We start from the raw sequence: 18,167 nt of genomic DNA on the forward strand, positions 1-18,167 counted from the left end.
CCAGTGGGTGCCGTCTGTTCATGTTTGGACTGAAAATATAATGATAAAAGTACACTGGTAAGAGAGGGAGCTGGACTCATTCATGATGTTAAAAATAACAGTTCTGATTTTTATCCCGATGAGACAAGTGTAACTGAAATCAGCAGAATATCATAAAGGCCACAGAGTACTTTCCCCAATGTGAGTAAATATTTTATGGTGTGTGGTTAGGTGGAAAATACCTTATATACTTGCTGTTAAGTCGAGTCCAGCTGCAATCTGTGCAGGCCCAGATCTGCCATCACATAATGCACTGGCAGTTCTGGGTCTGTGCAGTTTGTTAGGAGCAATCAGTTGAACAAACAACATATATCTCAATCTGCAGGTGCATTATGCTATGGCAGATCAGGATCTTTGTTGTTTGCAGTTTGCCTCTACTTATAAGTTAGTATATATGGTAGGTAAAAAAGGGGCAGGCCTCCCTTAGTGACTAAAAGGGATTGCAGTCAGTTGCAAATGCTGGTGAATGGAAACAGATGAATACATTGAGTGACATAACTGCCAAATAAATTGAAAATGATAAATTCCTTTTGCTTGACATAGTTCAACATCATTTATGCAGCCATGAATTTAAACATCATGTTGCTAGGAAGAAAGTTGTGATAAGGGAGATAAATGGCACACAACATATGGTATGGTCTCATGAAAAAATTAGATGGGTTGTATCAGCGTACACTGGGACAGTGTTATTTTCAGATGAAAGTCAGATAATCATTGGAAATTACGAACCTATTTATATTTGAAGTTCAGAGGCCTGATTTGTTTCTCTCCAGTCACATTTCCTACTTTAATCACAACTGTCACTTTTTCCAGAGCCTGAACAAAAAATTATGCTAATGAGTGATGCCATCTCACCAGTGTCATTAAGCTATTTCTATGTACATTTAGAACATATTTTAACTCCAAATACTTTCAAGCTATTTCTGTCTTCATTTAGTATCTTTTTCAGCTCCAAACCTTTTAAGCTATTTCTTTGTGCATTTACCGGTAGTACATTTTTAAACTCCAAACCTTTCAAGTTATATCTGTGTACTTTGATTTTGTCTTTATTTCTAGCCATCCACACTTTTTTTTCAGGACAAAGCACCAAACACATTTAAGACATCTGTAAAATTTTGTACATTTATTAGAGAATTTTTTGGAGATGTAGTGTTTGATATTCATCGTTCTGCATTTACATAATTGTTAATTTTTTTAACTGTTATTCATTGATTGATCATCTGTAATGTACACTTTTGTTTCCAAAGGTAACTCCCAAACAGTCAAAATGTACCTTTGAAGTTATACACATATTAGCCGCATTGCCAATGGTGTCTTTTATTATGACATTGTATGCACACATTAAGCCAATGGTGTCTTTCATTATGACATTGTATACACACATTAGTCTCGTGGCCAATGGTGTCTTTTATTATGACATTGTATACACACATTAGCCTCATAGCCAATGGTGTCTTTTATTGTGACATTGTATACACACATTAGCCTCATGGCCAATGGTGTCTTTTATTATGACATTGTGTGCACACATTAGCCTCATGGCCAATGGTGTCTTTTATTGTGACATTGTATACACACATTAGCCTCGTGGCCAATGGTGTCTTTTATTGTGACATTGTATACACACATTAGCCTCGTGGCCAATGGTGTCTTTTATTGTGACATTGTATACACACATTAGCCTAGTTTCCAATGGTGTCTTTTATTATGACATTGTATGCACACATTAGCCTCATGGCCAATGGTGTCTTTTGCTCTAAAATTCTTAAGTTTCAGTACATTTAATGTATGCTTACTCATCCTTTATCCTACTTTTGATTCTGGGACTTGGCTCCAGTGATCTCTTAAATTTGGCACACTTATTAGATGTGAGGTATAAATTTGGCACACTTATTAGATATGTGGTATAAATTTGGCACACTTATTAGATATGTGATATAAATTTGGCACACTTATTAGATATGTGATATAAATTTGGCACACTTATTAGATATGTGATATAAATTTGGCACACTTATTAGATATGTAATATAAATTTGGCACACTTATTAGATATGTGATATAAATTTGGAACACTTATTAGATATGTGGTATAAATTTGGTACACTTATTAGATATGTGGTATAAATTTGGCACACTTAATAGATATGTGGTATAAATTTGGCACACTTAATAGATATGTGGTATAAATTTGGCACACTTATTAGATATGTGGTATAAATGAACTGTTTGCCTTTTACAACTCTTCAGTTACAATGTTTTTACATTTTTATCCATTTGCTTGTTCATCCATCCATCATCATTTTATTGTAATGGTTACATCTTAAAAAAATGAAATTTGGTACAGATATTAAGCTATTGTTGTAGATGTGTCTTTTGCCGTTCACAATGTTTCAGTTATAATATTTTAAATGTTATCATCCAATTATCAGTTCTTCCATCTGTCCATCATCCACACTTTAATTTTTGGGTGATATCTCATGTTGCCCACCACTTCTTGGTGTACTTCGCAAATATGAAATTTGTATATTTGAAATCCTCAATAGAGCCTTCTGTCTCCTTGCAGACTTTGCATGTGGATCTTGATGACGTGGCCTTCTTGTATTTACTTAAATTAACATCACTGAAACCTGATATTTAAACAAAAATATGGATTTTTTTAAGGTTCTGATATGAATTGATTTTTGTTTTGTCAGTTTTGTTTCATACATGCCATAGTCAAGCAGGTGCTTACGTTTAAATTTTCAGCATACTATTTGTTCATTAAAACATGACTACTGAGGATGTTCCTGCAACTAAGGTGGCTACCTGTCACATCAGCATGCTAATCAATGTCTGCAGGTGCTTTAAATCTGATTTCATGGTGTGCATTCTCTCAGTACCATTTATACTCACTTATAAGACGAGTACAACTGCACAGATCCAGATCTGTCAGTACATAATGTGCTGGCAGATCTGGGTGTGTAGAGTTTGTTGGGAGTAATCAGTAGAACAATTAGCATAGGCCCTGATCTGCAGGGACATTATGGTACAGCAGTTCAGGATCTTTGTTGTTTGCAGCTGGAATGGACTTATAAGTGAGTTTACATGGTATATACACAATACTTCAAGCTCTAGCATGGTATGCATTCTATGAGAACTTGCAACATACATTCAAGCCCTAAATTCAAATTTGTTTTCTCTTTAAATTGGATGGATTGATGTGACTGACAGGCTAAGATGCTTCATAGTACTAAATTCTTGAACTTAGCACACATCTATGTAATTTAATAAACCCAATGGAATGGGATTCATTTCCTGCTGACCTGATATGAGAAGCTCTAGCTTTTGTTGTTTTGTATATTGTACAAATTATCAGTTTGTGGTAAAGCAGATAATTGAAGTGCAATTCGAGGCCATCATTAATTATTTATAGATTATCCTTCTGAAGTGGATCAGAACATCTTTTGTTTGAGTGTGCAAAATGTTTGCTTTCCTTCAGATCAACTTCTGTTTATATTTTCATGGGTGCCAGAATAAAAGAAATCGTGTTCTATCAGCTGTTTGGACAAGTTTCTTTCTATTTGTGAACAGTGGTGGAAACTGAAGAATCTTTCATTTCTTTTATATCATGTTAATTGGAAGGTTTAGTTACATATGTTCAATTATGTGTTGTCTAGTTAACACAAGTGGTGATTGACAAAGAATGGTTCTTTGTAATTGGTTTTAAACCAGTCAACAAGGAGTTTTCTGTTTTTAACAAAGTGGTCTTATAACTCAGTAGGCGTAAACGTCAGTATCTACTCCTTCTTAAGTCTTGTTTCATGTCCAGTGTTCAACCAACTCGGCTACCCTGTCATGGTGAGTCAGACTAAGTCTAGAAGTGGGGTTTCATGCATAGGATACCATGCCATCGGCTGTAATATCAGTATTTCATTTATCCTTATTTAATTTTCCAAGACTTGACTTCATTCTTTCTAGGTTCGAGTCTTGGATTCGGCCAGTGTAGGTACGTGAGAAAGCTTGCCAGTAGCTTCTTGTGGATCGGTGGCTCTTTCCGGTTTTTTTTCGCGCTCTTCCTCCACCATTAATACTGGCCGCCATGTATAGCCTATCATGTGCTGCAAAATGGTGTTAAACCCCACAACAACAACAACAACCATTCTTTCTACTTCTGCATAGACTCTGACTATGTACCTGACAGGATTTGGGGTTGTTTTTTTTCCAGCTGGTGAAATTGTCCTGTGCTTACCAAGACTGATGATTAAAGTAGCTTTTACTAATACTCAGCTTCAATGAAATTTATCTTTATAAAAAGATGCTTTAAAGTACCCCACTTTGATTGCACAGAATGTTTGAGCTATGTTGTGTACAGTGCCATCTAGTGTACAAACTAGTTGTATTTTCTGAGATGTTAACATTAATTGTCAGTGTAAATGTTGACTATTTCTCCATAAAGAGCACCGTGTTTTTGTCTTTCTAATATTGTTTTGCCTGTATATGGTGTGACACCTGCGTAGCAAGACCATTTTTTTTCTATTTTTCAGTCCTGTTTACCCTCGTTTACTTTATATAGTGAATTGTGATTATCTATGTTACCAAATAATATGTTGACTGCTCTGGTGGCCTAGTGGTTAGAGCGTCCACCTATGATGCGGGAGGTCATGGGTTCGATCCCTGGACAAGTCATACCAAAGACTTATAAAAATGGTACTAACAGCTGCCTTGCTTGGTGCTCAGCATTAAGAGGTTAGTGTTAGGACTGGTCGGCCTGGAGTCAGGATAATGTAACTGGGTGGAACATCATGCTACCTGTCTGCAGCATGATACCCCAGTGATAGACATCACTATAAGCTGCCACACTGCAGACATCGTAGCAATATGACTGAAAATTGTTAAAGCTACGTTAAAAATCCAAATCACATCACATTACACACCAAATAGTATGTTATGTTGATACTATGCTTTGCATGCAGTCAGAATATTTTTTAACTTTGGTTAGCATTTATCATTGCATCAAACTGATATTCATGGTCTCAGATGAATTTTGGTCAGTCATCATATCTCCTTATTTTGTTATCTTATACAATACACTGGTTATAATTGTCGACTTACTTACACTGGATATAATTGATGACTTACTTACACTGGATATAAATGATGACTTACTTACACTGGATATACTTGATGACTTGCATTCACTGGTTATAAGTAATGACTTATACTGGTTATAATTGGTTATTGGCTTTCACTTGATACAACTGATGACAAACACACACTGGTTATAATTGATGACTTACACTGGTTTATAATTGATGACATACACACACTGTATATAACTGATAACTTACATACACTAGTTTAACTGATGACATACACACACTGGTTATAATTGATGACTTTCTTACACTGGTTATAATTGATGACTATCTTACACTGGTTATAATTGAGGACTTTCTTACACTGGTTATAATTAATGACTTTCTTACACTGGTTATAACTGATGACTTACAGCATGAACATTTATTCCATTTATTATCATTTTAATATTCTGTATCCATCCAACATGGTAGTGATTAAAATAGTGAACAAATTGCCTGTAGACAGTGGTAGATGAGTGCATTATAATCATTGTTGTATAAATGTTGAAAAAACCCACAGCATAATGGATGTATTTATGCTGGTTGCAGAGTTGTCAATAATATTGCATTTAATTCACAATTTCATTTTCGTGTTTAAACAACAATAATTATCAGTAAGGGTCATACCCCTACGCGTCAGCCTTGGATGCAGGAAGTTGTGGGTTCGATCCCCGGCCGAGTCATACCAAGGACTTACAAAAATGGTACTAACAGCTGCCTTGCTTGACGCTTAGCATTAAGAGGTTAGTGATTGGACTGTTCGGCCTGGTGTCAGGATAATGTGACTGGATGTGACATGATGCTGCATGTCTGCGCCATGATGCCCCAGTGCTAGACATCACTATAAACTGTGACACTGCAGACATCGTAGTGATACGACTGATTTTTTTTTTAAAGCTACGTTAAAAATCTTAATCACACACACACACACTCATACCCCTACATTGCTGCATGTTAATGTATCTACTACTATTTGTAAACCTTAAATACTTACCAGTAGTTACTAATATTAGTCAAGTTTAGTCTTTTCATTGTCTGAGGTTTAGTAAGAACTGGCTAAGAGAAAGTGAAACCTAATGATGGCAAGTCATGTGTAAGGAAGTCAATAATTATGTCATCAATTACAGCAGGAAAGCATTGAAATAATTATTGCATCCTGCAAATAATGAAAGAGTCCATTTTTTGTCATTTGGCTGTTGGAATTAAAGTGTTCCTTTATATTTGGTTTTGTTGATTTTTTTGAATTAAAAGTGTGGTAAATTAAAGTGGTATTTGAATTTATTTACATATAATTCCATTTAATTCACTGTTACATATTTTGTATTACATGTACAAACAACACTAATTATCAATAAGGGTTAGACACCTAAATATCATGGTCATTTACTAATATGTCCTGAAATTTTCTGGATCATGGATTGTCCTGAATTTCAGACATGCTTCAGGAGGATTATCCATGGTCTAGCCTGAACCACCTGAAACAATCAGTGAAATAAACAAATCAGGCAGTTGTTGACAGCAAATTTGAATATAGGGTATAATGTCAAATTATGTTTTTCTTAACCTTGCTAATAAAGCAGACAAACCCAGACAAAATAAGGGTTAAGAATAGAGCAAGGTATACAATAGAGAAACGAGGGTTAAGTATAGTGCAAAGAATAAAATCTTGGAAACTGGGTTTGAATGGCCCTGATATAACCTTTGCATCATAGTCTTCATTTTAATAACAGCATGAACATAATGTATGAAATGATTACCTTGATGACATACACTGTATATAATTGATGACTTACATACACTGGTTATAATTGATGACATACACTGGTTATAATTGATGACTTTCTTACACTGGTTATACTTGATCACACACACACTGGTTATAATTGATGACATTCTTACATTGGTTATAATTGATGACATACACACACTGGTTTGTAGATGGAAATGAAATACACAACTCTCTACTCATATTTATACTTTACCTTACATTTCAGAGTGGTTGCAATGAATGTCTGTAGCTCTACTATGATTTTGTAGGGCTGCAGGTGTAAAGTTTCTTGTTTCATTTTCAGAAAATACACCCATCGTAAGGTACAGTGTATCATGTAATGATATTATCCATCTATTCATCCATCTGCTGCAACATTTAGCTTTGTTTCTGCAGTCGTCATGGTCATTGTTACATACAAGAGAAAATGGGTTATACACAGTAAGTTCTTCATTATCTACAGTCACCACACTCTGGATATACCAAACATATGGCTTGCACATTGAGTAAGAAGACCTCTGTTGATTTGAGTTAAATATGGGGTAAGGAAGAACCTTATTGATCTGGTTTAAAAGGTCAACTGTTCAGTTCACTGTCCCTGAAGGATTACAAATGTTTTTCATACAATAACATTAGTTATACATCATATACCTGGACCAGTCATTTTTGATGGCTTATGTAAGGAAGACACCTACTGATTTTATGGTTAAAACATCAGGCTGGTCAGGTTTTCTGTGTCTTGAAGAAGAAAAATGGTTTCTGCCCAGTAAGATTAGTTCCGGTCACAGACCTGGCCCAAGCTTTGTGGATGACATGGACAAGGGTTATAAAGTGCCATCTGTGATACTTTTTGTTTGCAAATTAAATGAATGATCAACATTATTTTCCATATGGGCCACCATTATGTTGTACCCATGATTGCTGTCCTGATATGTAGTGTGTGATGTCATGCCATCTTTTTATATAACAGTTATTAGAAGCTAGTGTCTATCGACTGTATCCCTTTTCTGAATTATTAACCCACATTTGAAAAAAATCTCAACTTTTTTCCCATCTATCTTCCTCCCTGTCTGGCTCACTCTTTCTTTTTCCCTGTGCTATCATATTGATCAAATCCATCCACCTACATGATTCTTGCATATAAAATCCGCCTGTGTATAAAGACTGGTTGTTATATACAAGTTTGTCTATGCATGTAAGAGTAGCTACTATGTCTGGGCTCCTCCCCCCTCTCTTTTCAGTACATGTGTGATTTTGCATTCACAGGCTGACACATCTGAAGTACAAAGTGAGTGATATAGACCTACATGGGCCTCTTGTTTACACTTGCATGTGTCTTTGGTAACTAATATCAGAGTCCTGTGATAACTGTTGTTTCCTAATAGACTAAAATTCTTTGTAAAGACGAATTTAATGAATGTAGTAGTTATTTAAATACAGTAGGTACACATATAAGGAAAGTGAAAGTGAAAGTCGTGGAGATGTGGTGAAAGTGTTCTTCATTCAGAGGGACAGGAAGATTTAAAGAAAATTGTAATTTTTAGACAGTTTATTTCATGTAGTTTGTTTCATTTTGTTAATGTCCTGTGTCAGTAGTTATAGCCAGAGAAAATATTTATATTGAACAACTCAGCTGGTAATCACTGTGTCTCTCTGTATATTTGTCCATCTATTTTGAATGAAGGCTTCAAACTTTGGTCTTTTGAAAGGGTTATATTTGTTGGTACGATATGGTGGTAAAATTGCTAAAGGGAAATGTTTCTCATGAGTGAGTCTTTGAATAAAACTTTTTATTTTCCTTTTGAGATAATATAAATTTATGGGATGAAGAAAGGAGAAGAACATTATTATTTCCTTACATAATTGTTAACTTTAGTATGATATTAAATTCCAGTTTTATTAATTAGAATGTTAATAGGTAATGGCCAGTACATTTCATATCTTACACTGGTGGAATTAATGTCAGATGGCTCACAAAAGACAAAGTGGAGTGGGCATTGGATTATAGGTTTTCTGGTATGGATGGATGGATGGTTGGCTAGATGTATATATGCATAAGTCTGTGACAGTCAATTCATGCTTGTGAAAACTCTTGGACATGACATGCAGACTTTTGTTTGCATTCTAGGATATTTGCACATAAACAAGATGTCTTGATGATGATTAAGGTCTAGTTTTGAACAATGTACATTAAATCAGAATACTTTAAAATCACAAATTAGCACCATAAAATTTAAATTAATAACTAATCCATCATACTTTGTGATATTAGCTTGGGCTAAAAATACTAGGCATTTCATAAGATAGTTCTGCAATATTTATCAATAAATATCTATCATGACACATGACTACACACCTAGACTGACCACATAAGTGGCACCAATAAGCAACAAAACATTCTACTACCCTGTGTCAACAAGTCTCAATAACAAAGTCCCTTCTTTGGAAACCTAAGCTTTGTTTGTGAGTGACTGAGGGCCCCAAGCATGCATAGGTCAAAAATACATGTATCAGGTCACTAAGTGGTTACTTAGCTGGATGTCCTATTGGAGAGACAGAGAGACAGACAGACAGAGAGTGTGTGTGTTTGTGCGTGTGAAGAGCATATTACAATGTACTTTCCAATTATAATTAACCATTGCCTAAAAGATTAAACTATCCCTTGCTATATGTAAAGATAAGTTGTATGCTTGACATAAGTGAAGGGAGACTTGTACTTGTGTGGTCACTTGCATCTTCACTTGCCAAGGATTCGATGTGATTACCCTATCTATGCCATGGCCTATCGATGTGATTACCCTATCTACACCATGGCATATTGATGTGATTACCCTATTTACGCCATGGCATAGTGATGTGATTACCCTATTTACGCCATGGCATAGTGATGTGATTACCCTATCTGCACCATGGCATATTGATGTGATTACCCTATTTATGCCATGGCATAGTGATGTGATTACCCTATTTATGCCATGGCATAGTGATGTGATTACCCTATCTACACCGTGGCATATTGATGTGATTACCCTATCTACACCATGGCATATTGATGTGATTACCCTATCTTCACCATGGCATATTGATGTGATTACCCTATCCACACCATGGCATATCGATGTGATTACCCTATCTACACCATGGCATATTGATGTGATTACCCTATTTACGCCATGGCATAGTGATGTGATTACCCTATTTACGCCATGGCATAGTGATGTGATTACCCTATCTGCACCATGGCATATTGATGTGATTACCCTATTTGTGCCATGGCATAGTGATGTGATTACCCTATTTATGCCATGGCATAGTGATGTGATTACCCTATCTACACCGTGGCATATTGATGTGATTACCCTATCTACACCATGGCATATTGATGTGATTACCCTATCTTCACCATGGCATATTGATGTGATTACCCTATCCACACCATGGCATATCGATGTGATTACCCTATCTACACCATGGCATATTGATGTGATTACCCTATCTACACTATGGCATATTGATGTGATTACCCTATCTATACCATGGCATATTGATGTGATTACCCTATTTACACCATAGCATATCGATGTGATTACCCTATCTACGCCATGGCATAGTGATGTGATTGCCCTATCTATACCATGGCATATTGATTGTTTTACCCTATATACACCATGGCATATTGATGTGACTACCCTATCTACACCATGGCATATTGATGTGATTACCCTATCTGTACCATGGCATATCGATGTGATTACCCTATTTACACCATGGCACATCAATGTGTTTACCCTATCTATGCCATGGCATAGTGATGTGATTGCCCTATCTACACCATGGCATATCGATTGTTTTCCCCATCTACACCATGGCATATTGATGTGATTACCCTATCTACACCATGGCATATCGATGTGCTTACCCTATCTACACCATGGCATATTGAGCAGAATTTCTGTTCTTTGGGTCTGTGAATTTCACTAGATGTGGAGGCAACACATTAAATCAAAATTAAGTTGTTCAAATTTGAACACTGTTTCTACAAAACTGAGACAAGGAGTACACAACTTGAAGGGACTTTTTAGCCGATGTACAATGCCACATGTTATTGTTTAGTTGGCATAACATACTGATGGAGGAAGCTTATGAAATCCAATAGATGCCACGATGACAAAGCAACAATATATCTATTTGATCCACCAAGGTGTAGATAAGGTTACCATATCATAACCTTAGCTAGTGAAGATGGGTCACTTGAGGTAAAGAGAACATGTGTTATCATAAGGGGTAGAGAGAACTTGTGTACTCAATAGAGGTTGTACTTGTGTGGTCACTTGAGGCAAAGAGAACTTATGTACTTAATAGAGGTAAACAGAACTTGTACTTGTGCACATTTGTACATTAATTTCTCTTCTGATCCCCTAACAGAGTGTTGTTATGTTATGGAATGCCTCTGTTTATTATGTTTCTAATATTATAAGTACCTAAGGGACCTCTGTAGTTTGAGAACAGACCCCTCCATCATACAACTTATTCAACATTTTAAATATTAAATCTTACTCCAAACTTGGGCATTTGTTGCCTCTAACAACATCTAGGAAGGTGGGGACCCTAGTAGCAGAGTGATCTAAAGTGCTCATCGTTATGGATCACTGCCATCTCACCTGTGTCTGCCTGGGTTCGAGTTTCTTTCTCAGCCAGTGTTGGTATGTGAGAAAACTTGCCAGTAGCTTCTTGTAGGTCGGTGGTTCTTTCTGGGGTTTTCCCTGGTTCTTCCTCCACCGTTTATAATGACCGCCATGTATAGCCTATCTTGTGCTGAAAATTGGTGTTAAACCCTGTAACAACATCAACAACAAATCTAGGAAGGCATATCGTACTTATTCTATGTTAAATAGCCTGCATGGGAAATATAGGTAAACGATATTTAGATTACTAATTAGGGTTATCAGTCAAGGGTAAGAAGACCACGTAGGATAACAAGATTATGGCAGTGTTGAAATCTGTTGTGGATATTAAATGTGGCTGAATGTGTTATAGAAATGGTTCATCTTAATTTATGTCCTATGAATCTACGTTTTCTTAATTTGGAAAATTGCACTTGTTCAACTTTGTAAATGTATAGTCTCGGTTGTCTGGCTATGGGATCTGATCGGCTTTGCATTAACATTTTTCTTTGGATCTTTGAGTTCTTTTTGCCAGTGATTTGCCATTTTGGACAGAAAATTGATATTGTACTGATTTTAGTTTAACGGTCAGTCTAATATTTTGCCATATTTTCTCTTGCAGGACATTTACCAGACAGAGGTCCATCATTGAAAAGGAATATGCTCAGGTTTGTTCAAACGTTATTGTACCTCCAACTTGACAACATACAAAATTTGAACTAACTAGCCTTTAACCTGTTTAAGTATTCAGGGTTAGCTGGGGTGGTGTCAGTGCTAAAAAAGATAAAACTTGGCATAACCTCCTAGGTTAAAATATTTCCCAGCAAAGGTTTAGATAATTAAGCATTGATCACCATAGTTATTTTGTAATAATTTATGTATATGTAAATAGCAAAGACCTAGATCTGACATCACATACAGTATTTCTTCCATTATAGGATCATGGGCCAGCCTAATACATTTGTTAAGAGAGCATTTATTTTCAGCCAGTGATAAACCCTCTGAAATTTTTTAAAACTTTGTATATAAAAAAATCCAGGTACATGGCATTCATTATATGTGGTAATAGTGCGTATACTGATGTGGGTCTTTGCTTGGTTAATTATACATGGTTTCCCTCACCCCACTGACTTTAGATATTTCTGAAATTTCAGTTCATAGTCTGCATGCTTGTGATTTGTAAACTATTTTAGGATAATTGCATGAATGTACATGTTGAAATGAGCTGGCAGTTTGGAGGCTTAAAATTAATATATTAATATTAAATTAGCCATATGACAATTTAGATACTCAGGTTGAAAAGTTTTCTGAAAGCAGGACCTGATCTCACAGTATTTTATGTATTGACTGATCAGGGTGCATGGTGTTCACACTTGGTTGTTTATAAATGTTATCCCTGCGTTGCTGGCAGCTCAATATGGCAATCACTTGGGTTTCTGTGTGCATGTATATATGTATATATGCATCCATCTGTCTATCCACACCCTCAAAAGATGTTTGATTAAATCAGCGTTAAAGATTTTGCTTTCTAGCTTAATTAAAGGCAAGGCATGTAAAAAGTGAAACACTTTTACAATGATATTTAATAAAATCCTAACTGATATAGAATATCTTGTCCCAGTGCAAACCTTTTGTTGTATCTTCGTAATATCTTGTCACAGTATAAGTCTGTAGTTGTATCTTTATAATATCTTGTCCTGGTACAAGCCTGTGGTTGTATCTTTATAATATCTTGTCCTGGTACAATCCTGTAGTTGTATCTTTATAATATCTTGTCCCAGTACAAACCTGTAGTTGTATCATTATAATATCGTGTCCTGGTACAAGCCTGTAGTTTAATCTTTATAATATCTTGTCCTGGTACAAGCCCGTAGCTGTATCTTTATCATATCTTGTCCCTATACGAACATGTGGTTGCATTTTTATAATATATTGTCCCAGTACAAGCCTTTTGTTGTATTTTCATAATACATTGTCCAGTGTGCAAACTTTTAGTCATATCTTCATAATATCTTGTCCCATTACATAGCTGTAGCTGTATCGCTGCAAACCTGTAGTCATATCTTCATAATATCTTGTCCCACTGCAAACCTGTAGTCGTATCTTCACATTGTACATGTAGCTAGTCCCACCGCAAACATATAGTCATATCTTCAGCATACTGTATCTTGTCCCAGTACAAACCTATTGTTGTATCTTCATAATATCTTGTCCCAGTACAAGTCTGTAGTCATATCTTCATAATATCTTGTCCCAGTACAAGCCTGTAGTAGTATCTTCATAATATCTTGTCCCAGTACAAGCCTGTAGTTGTATCTTCATAATATCTTGTCCCAGTATAAACCTATAGTTGTATCTTCATAATATCTTGTCCCAGTACAAGCCTGTAGTAGTATCTTCATAATATCTTGTCCCAGTACAAGCCTGTAGTTGTATCTTCATAATATCTTGTCCCAGTATAAACCTATAGTTGTATCTTCATAATATCTTGTCCCAGTACAAGCCTGTAGTCATATCTTCATAATATCTTGTCCCAGTACAAGCCTGTAGTAGTATCTTCATAATATCTTGTCCCTGGAGTACAAGCCTGTAGTCATATCTTCATATTATCTTGTCCCAGTACAATGCTGTGGTCATATCTTCATAATATCTTGCCCCAGTACAAACCTGTAGTTGTAGTTGTATCATTATAATATCTTGTCCCAGTACAAGCCTGTAGTTGTATCTTCATAACATCTTGTCTCAGTACAAGCCTGTAGTCATATCTTCAGAATACTGTATCTTGTCCCAGTACAAGCCTGTAGTTGTATCTTCATAACATCTTGTTCTAGTGCAAACCTGTAGTCATATCTTCATTTACTTATGACAGGTTTGAATACCAGAACACATAATTTGCAGGGTTAGATTTATTTGAAAGTGTGGTATGCAGGTTTTTTTATGTATTGAATGAATTGGCTGCATTTAAATGACCATACTGTCTTCTTAGTGTTTGTGTGCCAGAAGTGCAACGAGAAAAATGTGGGCTCAGAAAATACCATCAGACCCACCCAAGTCAGCTACCATCACATGTGTCCCTGGGCAAGGCAGTTTACTCCAGTAGACCTTATCATCAATTCGCAATGCATCAGTTAAAATCTGAGGCTGTTTTTTAAAAATTTTGTCCAAGGAAATGATAAAGAAAAATTGATATATCAAAATGATGATGTTTGAAAAACCTTAGTTTTGTCGGTCACCCAGCAAATGGACTTGCATGTTTTGAGTTTGTGACTCAGTAGTTAACAAAACTTGATCTCCCTCTTGCAACTCATAAGCGATACATACATGCAGAACATGTGAATGCTTGTGCACACACCCACACACACACACACCTACAGCTCCTTTGGCCTAAGTGGTTAGAGCATCCATGCAGGAGGTCACAGGTTCGAACCCCAGCCGAGTCATACCAAAGACTTATAAAAATGGTATTAACAGTGGCCTCGTTTGGCACTCAGCATTAAGAGGTTAGTGTTAGGACTGGTCGGCCTGGTGTCAGGATAATATGACTGGGTGAGATCATGCTACATGTCTGTGGCATGATGCCTTAGTGCTAGACATCACTATAAACTGCCACACTGCAGACATCGTAGTGATATGACTGAAACTTTTTTAAAGGTACATTCAAAATCTAAAACACAGACAGACAGACAGATTTCTGATTGAAAATATTATGATTTATATCAGATATAGTAATTAGTGAGAATCATATTTCCTCATATGGAATTTCCTTTATTAACAAACTAAACACATTACATTTTATAAAAGGGGTTTGTCCTCAGCCCTTATAATTGCAGGTATATACATTAGCCCATTGATTGAGAGTTAGAAACAAAGTAAATCACTGTGTATTAGAGTAGACAGAAGTGGTGTCATTTTGTATACTAAAATATTGTATACTCATGATGCTTTGCAAATTTGTGAGATGTTTTATTTCCTTGACACAAAGTGATCTTGTTTTGCATTGCCATAAAATATCAAATCAGACAAACCACTGATAAATCACCATCAGCTGAGATTGCTTGTTGCCTTTCATACAGCCACTTGATTACTTGTTGCCCTTCGTACAACCACTTGATTACTTGTTGCCCTTCGTACAACCACTTGATTGCTTGTTGCCTTTCATACAGCCACTTGACTACTTGTTGCCCTTTGTACAACCACTTGATTACTTGTTGCCCTTCGTACAACCACTTGATTGCTTGTTGCCTTTCATACAGCCACTTGATTACTTGTTGCCCTTTGTACAACCACTTGATTACTTGTTGCCCTTCATACAACCACCTGATTACTTGTTGCCCTTCATACAACCACTTGATTACTTGTTGCCCTTCGTACAATGACTTGATTACTTTTTGATCAATGGTCATTGATGTAGCAAGAAATCATCCTAGCCTATCAGAGCTTTTGTTTGATAGGTCTATTTTTTATAATATTGATCTTTTGCAATATCAATTAATATTTTTGAAACTGAAGTGTTTAAGTTAGTGTTTGTGTATTCATTCTGTCTGATGTAAGAACCATCATACATAAAGTTCAGTCAAGGCAGGACTTCATTAAGTAGCAGTTTTAGCTTTACTAGTCACAGACCGAAATAGCTTCATGGATGGTCGGTCATCCATCCATTAGCACAAGTTTGTTATTGCTACTCCTTCTAGTCTTAGAGGGTTGTCATGAAACCTTTCACACATGTTTATCTAATTGTCTAGTTGGTCATAAATGAAGATGTTGCAGCATGGACATCCAGTGTGACTGCCACAGCAGTCATCATGAAAATCTTGTATCTTGTTATAGCAACTTCTCCTGAATGGGTGGTCTTATCAACATTGGGTTTTCACTAAAAGACTTTTTAGTTGATCCTAAATGAAACTGTGCCAGTCTGACATTCATTATCGCTTTCACAGCAGCCATATTTAAGAAACCTTGTTATCACCACTACTCATGAACTTAAAGTCGTATTGAAATGAGGTTTTCACCACAAGACTTTTTCTGGTTTTTAGCTGGTGCTTCATAAAAATGATGGTGATCTGATTTCTAGCATTCTTGTTTTCTTTACTCCTCCTCAGTGGATTGTTATATTAACTTGGGGTTTTCATTGATTGACTTCTTATAATATATAGATGGTCCTGAATACAAATGATGCAGATCTGAAATCCAATATGGCCATCCCAGCAGCCATCGTGAAAATCTTGTTGTAACTATACCTCTTGAATGGAAAGTCTTATTGACGGGGAATTTTCGCGAGAAGACTTATAATGTTGGTTCTAAATGAAAATGATGCCACTTAGATATCCAATATGGCCACAAAAGTGTCCATCTTGACAGTCTTGCTACTTTTATCTGGAATGAATGTTTGTTGGTTCTTGATGAAAATTGGATCAACTTGATTTCCAGTATGGCTTCGACGATGACCATCTTGAAAAAAATCTTACTATGACCCCGTCTTCTAGAATCCTGTTCATTTAAGTATTGAGTTTTAACCACACAAATCTATTATCACTTTTCCAAAACAGTAAGTTGGGGTTTTCACCGTAGACTTCTTATAATGTCATGTTGGTCCTAAATTAGAATGGTGCTAATCTGACATGGGGTTTCACCAGATTTATAATTCCTAGTTGATCCAGAATGAAAATTATGGTCTGCAGATATTGAAAAATCTTGTCTCTAATTCTCCTGTATGGATGTTAGTATTGGCATGTGATTTTTACCAGATGTCTATAATTGAGTCCAGTCTGACCTAAATGAATAGTATCAGAAATCCAATATAGCTGTCAGAGCAGGTACTCTGAAAATCTTGTCACTCAAGAATAGTGGAGATAGTTTCAAAACTTAATGAAATATAAGAAATGGTCTTATCTTGTTTTACTTCAGTAAATAGAGCATCATTTTCTTTTAGCGGCTTTTCGTTAAAATTGTTTATAAAAGGCCATTCATATTGAAGAAGACTCATTTGCAGTCATTTATACGTTTCTTTTCTGTATATTATGTTATTGATACTGATGTATTATGTATGGAGACTAGAGATTTCAGATTGCAAATTGAATGGAATTTTATCAAACATTATGTCTTAAAGAAAGTGCATGTACTAAAGTAAAACGTGTTTAGTAAAATCAATTTACATTTATTGAGGAATTTGCATGCTTTGTAAAGTTTTAAGGATATGTTAAATTATGGAAGCAATGGAGTGGGATGCCTGAGAGGTTCCCCGTTAAGGTATTTTGCTGTATACTATACTTGATTAGACTTAGAATTGTAGGGATTTATTCAGTCATTTTCCTAAAGCAGCAACATTTTCTAAAATCACTTAACATGTACACAGTTTGCAATGCGGAGGACGCTTGCTATACGCCAATTCGATTTTCACGCTTTCATATTAACATCATAATGAATAAAAAACATTAAATTTGTGCCACGGTGCTAATGTTTTATACTTTCACTGGCACCATGTGCTGTGATTTCCATGTATCATGTATATACATGCACATATGTCATCATTCACAGAGAGAGCACAGTTAGTTTTGATTTACACCATAACTTTAGGAA

The 18,167-nt window shown here is 35.9% G+C and overlaps 1 protein-coding gene across 1 annotated transcript in view; it reads left to right on the top strand.

The window, feature by feature from the left end:
• Positions 1-18,167, top strand: part of LOC149796828 (uncharacterized) — a 275,249-nt gene that overhangs the window by 99,394 nt on the left and 157,688 nt on the right. The window contains exon 20 of the mRNA XM_089960653.1: positions 12,214-12,259. Coding sequence (XP_089816779.1) covers positions 12,214-12,259 — 46 coding nt within the window. The remainder of the gene's footprint in view (positions 1-12,213; positions 12,260-18,167) is intronic.

This window comes from Sinohyriopsis cumingii, chromosome 6, assembly GCF_028554795.1.
Source record: "Sinohyriopsis cumingii isolate HCF-2022 chromosome 6, ASM2855479v2, whole genome shotgun sequence".
In the NCBI taxonomy this organism is placed as follows: Eukaryota; Metazoa; Mollusca; class Bivalvia; order Unionida; family Unionidae; genus Sinohyriopsis; species Sinohyriopsis cumingii.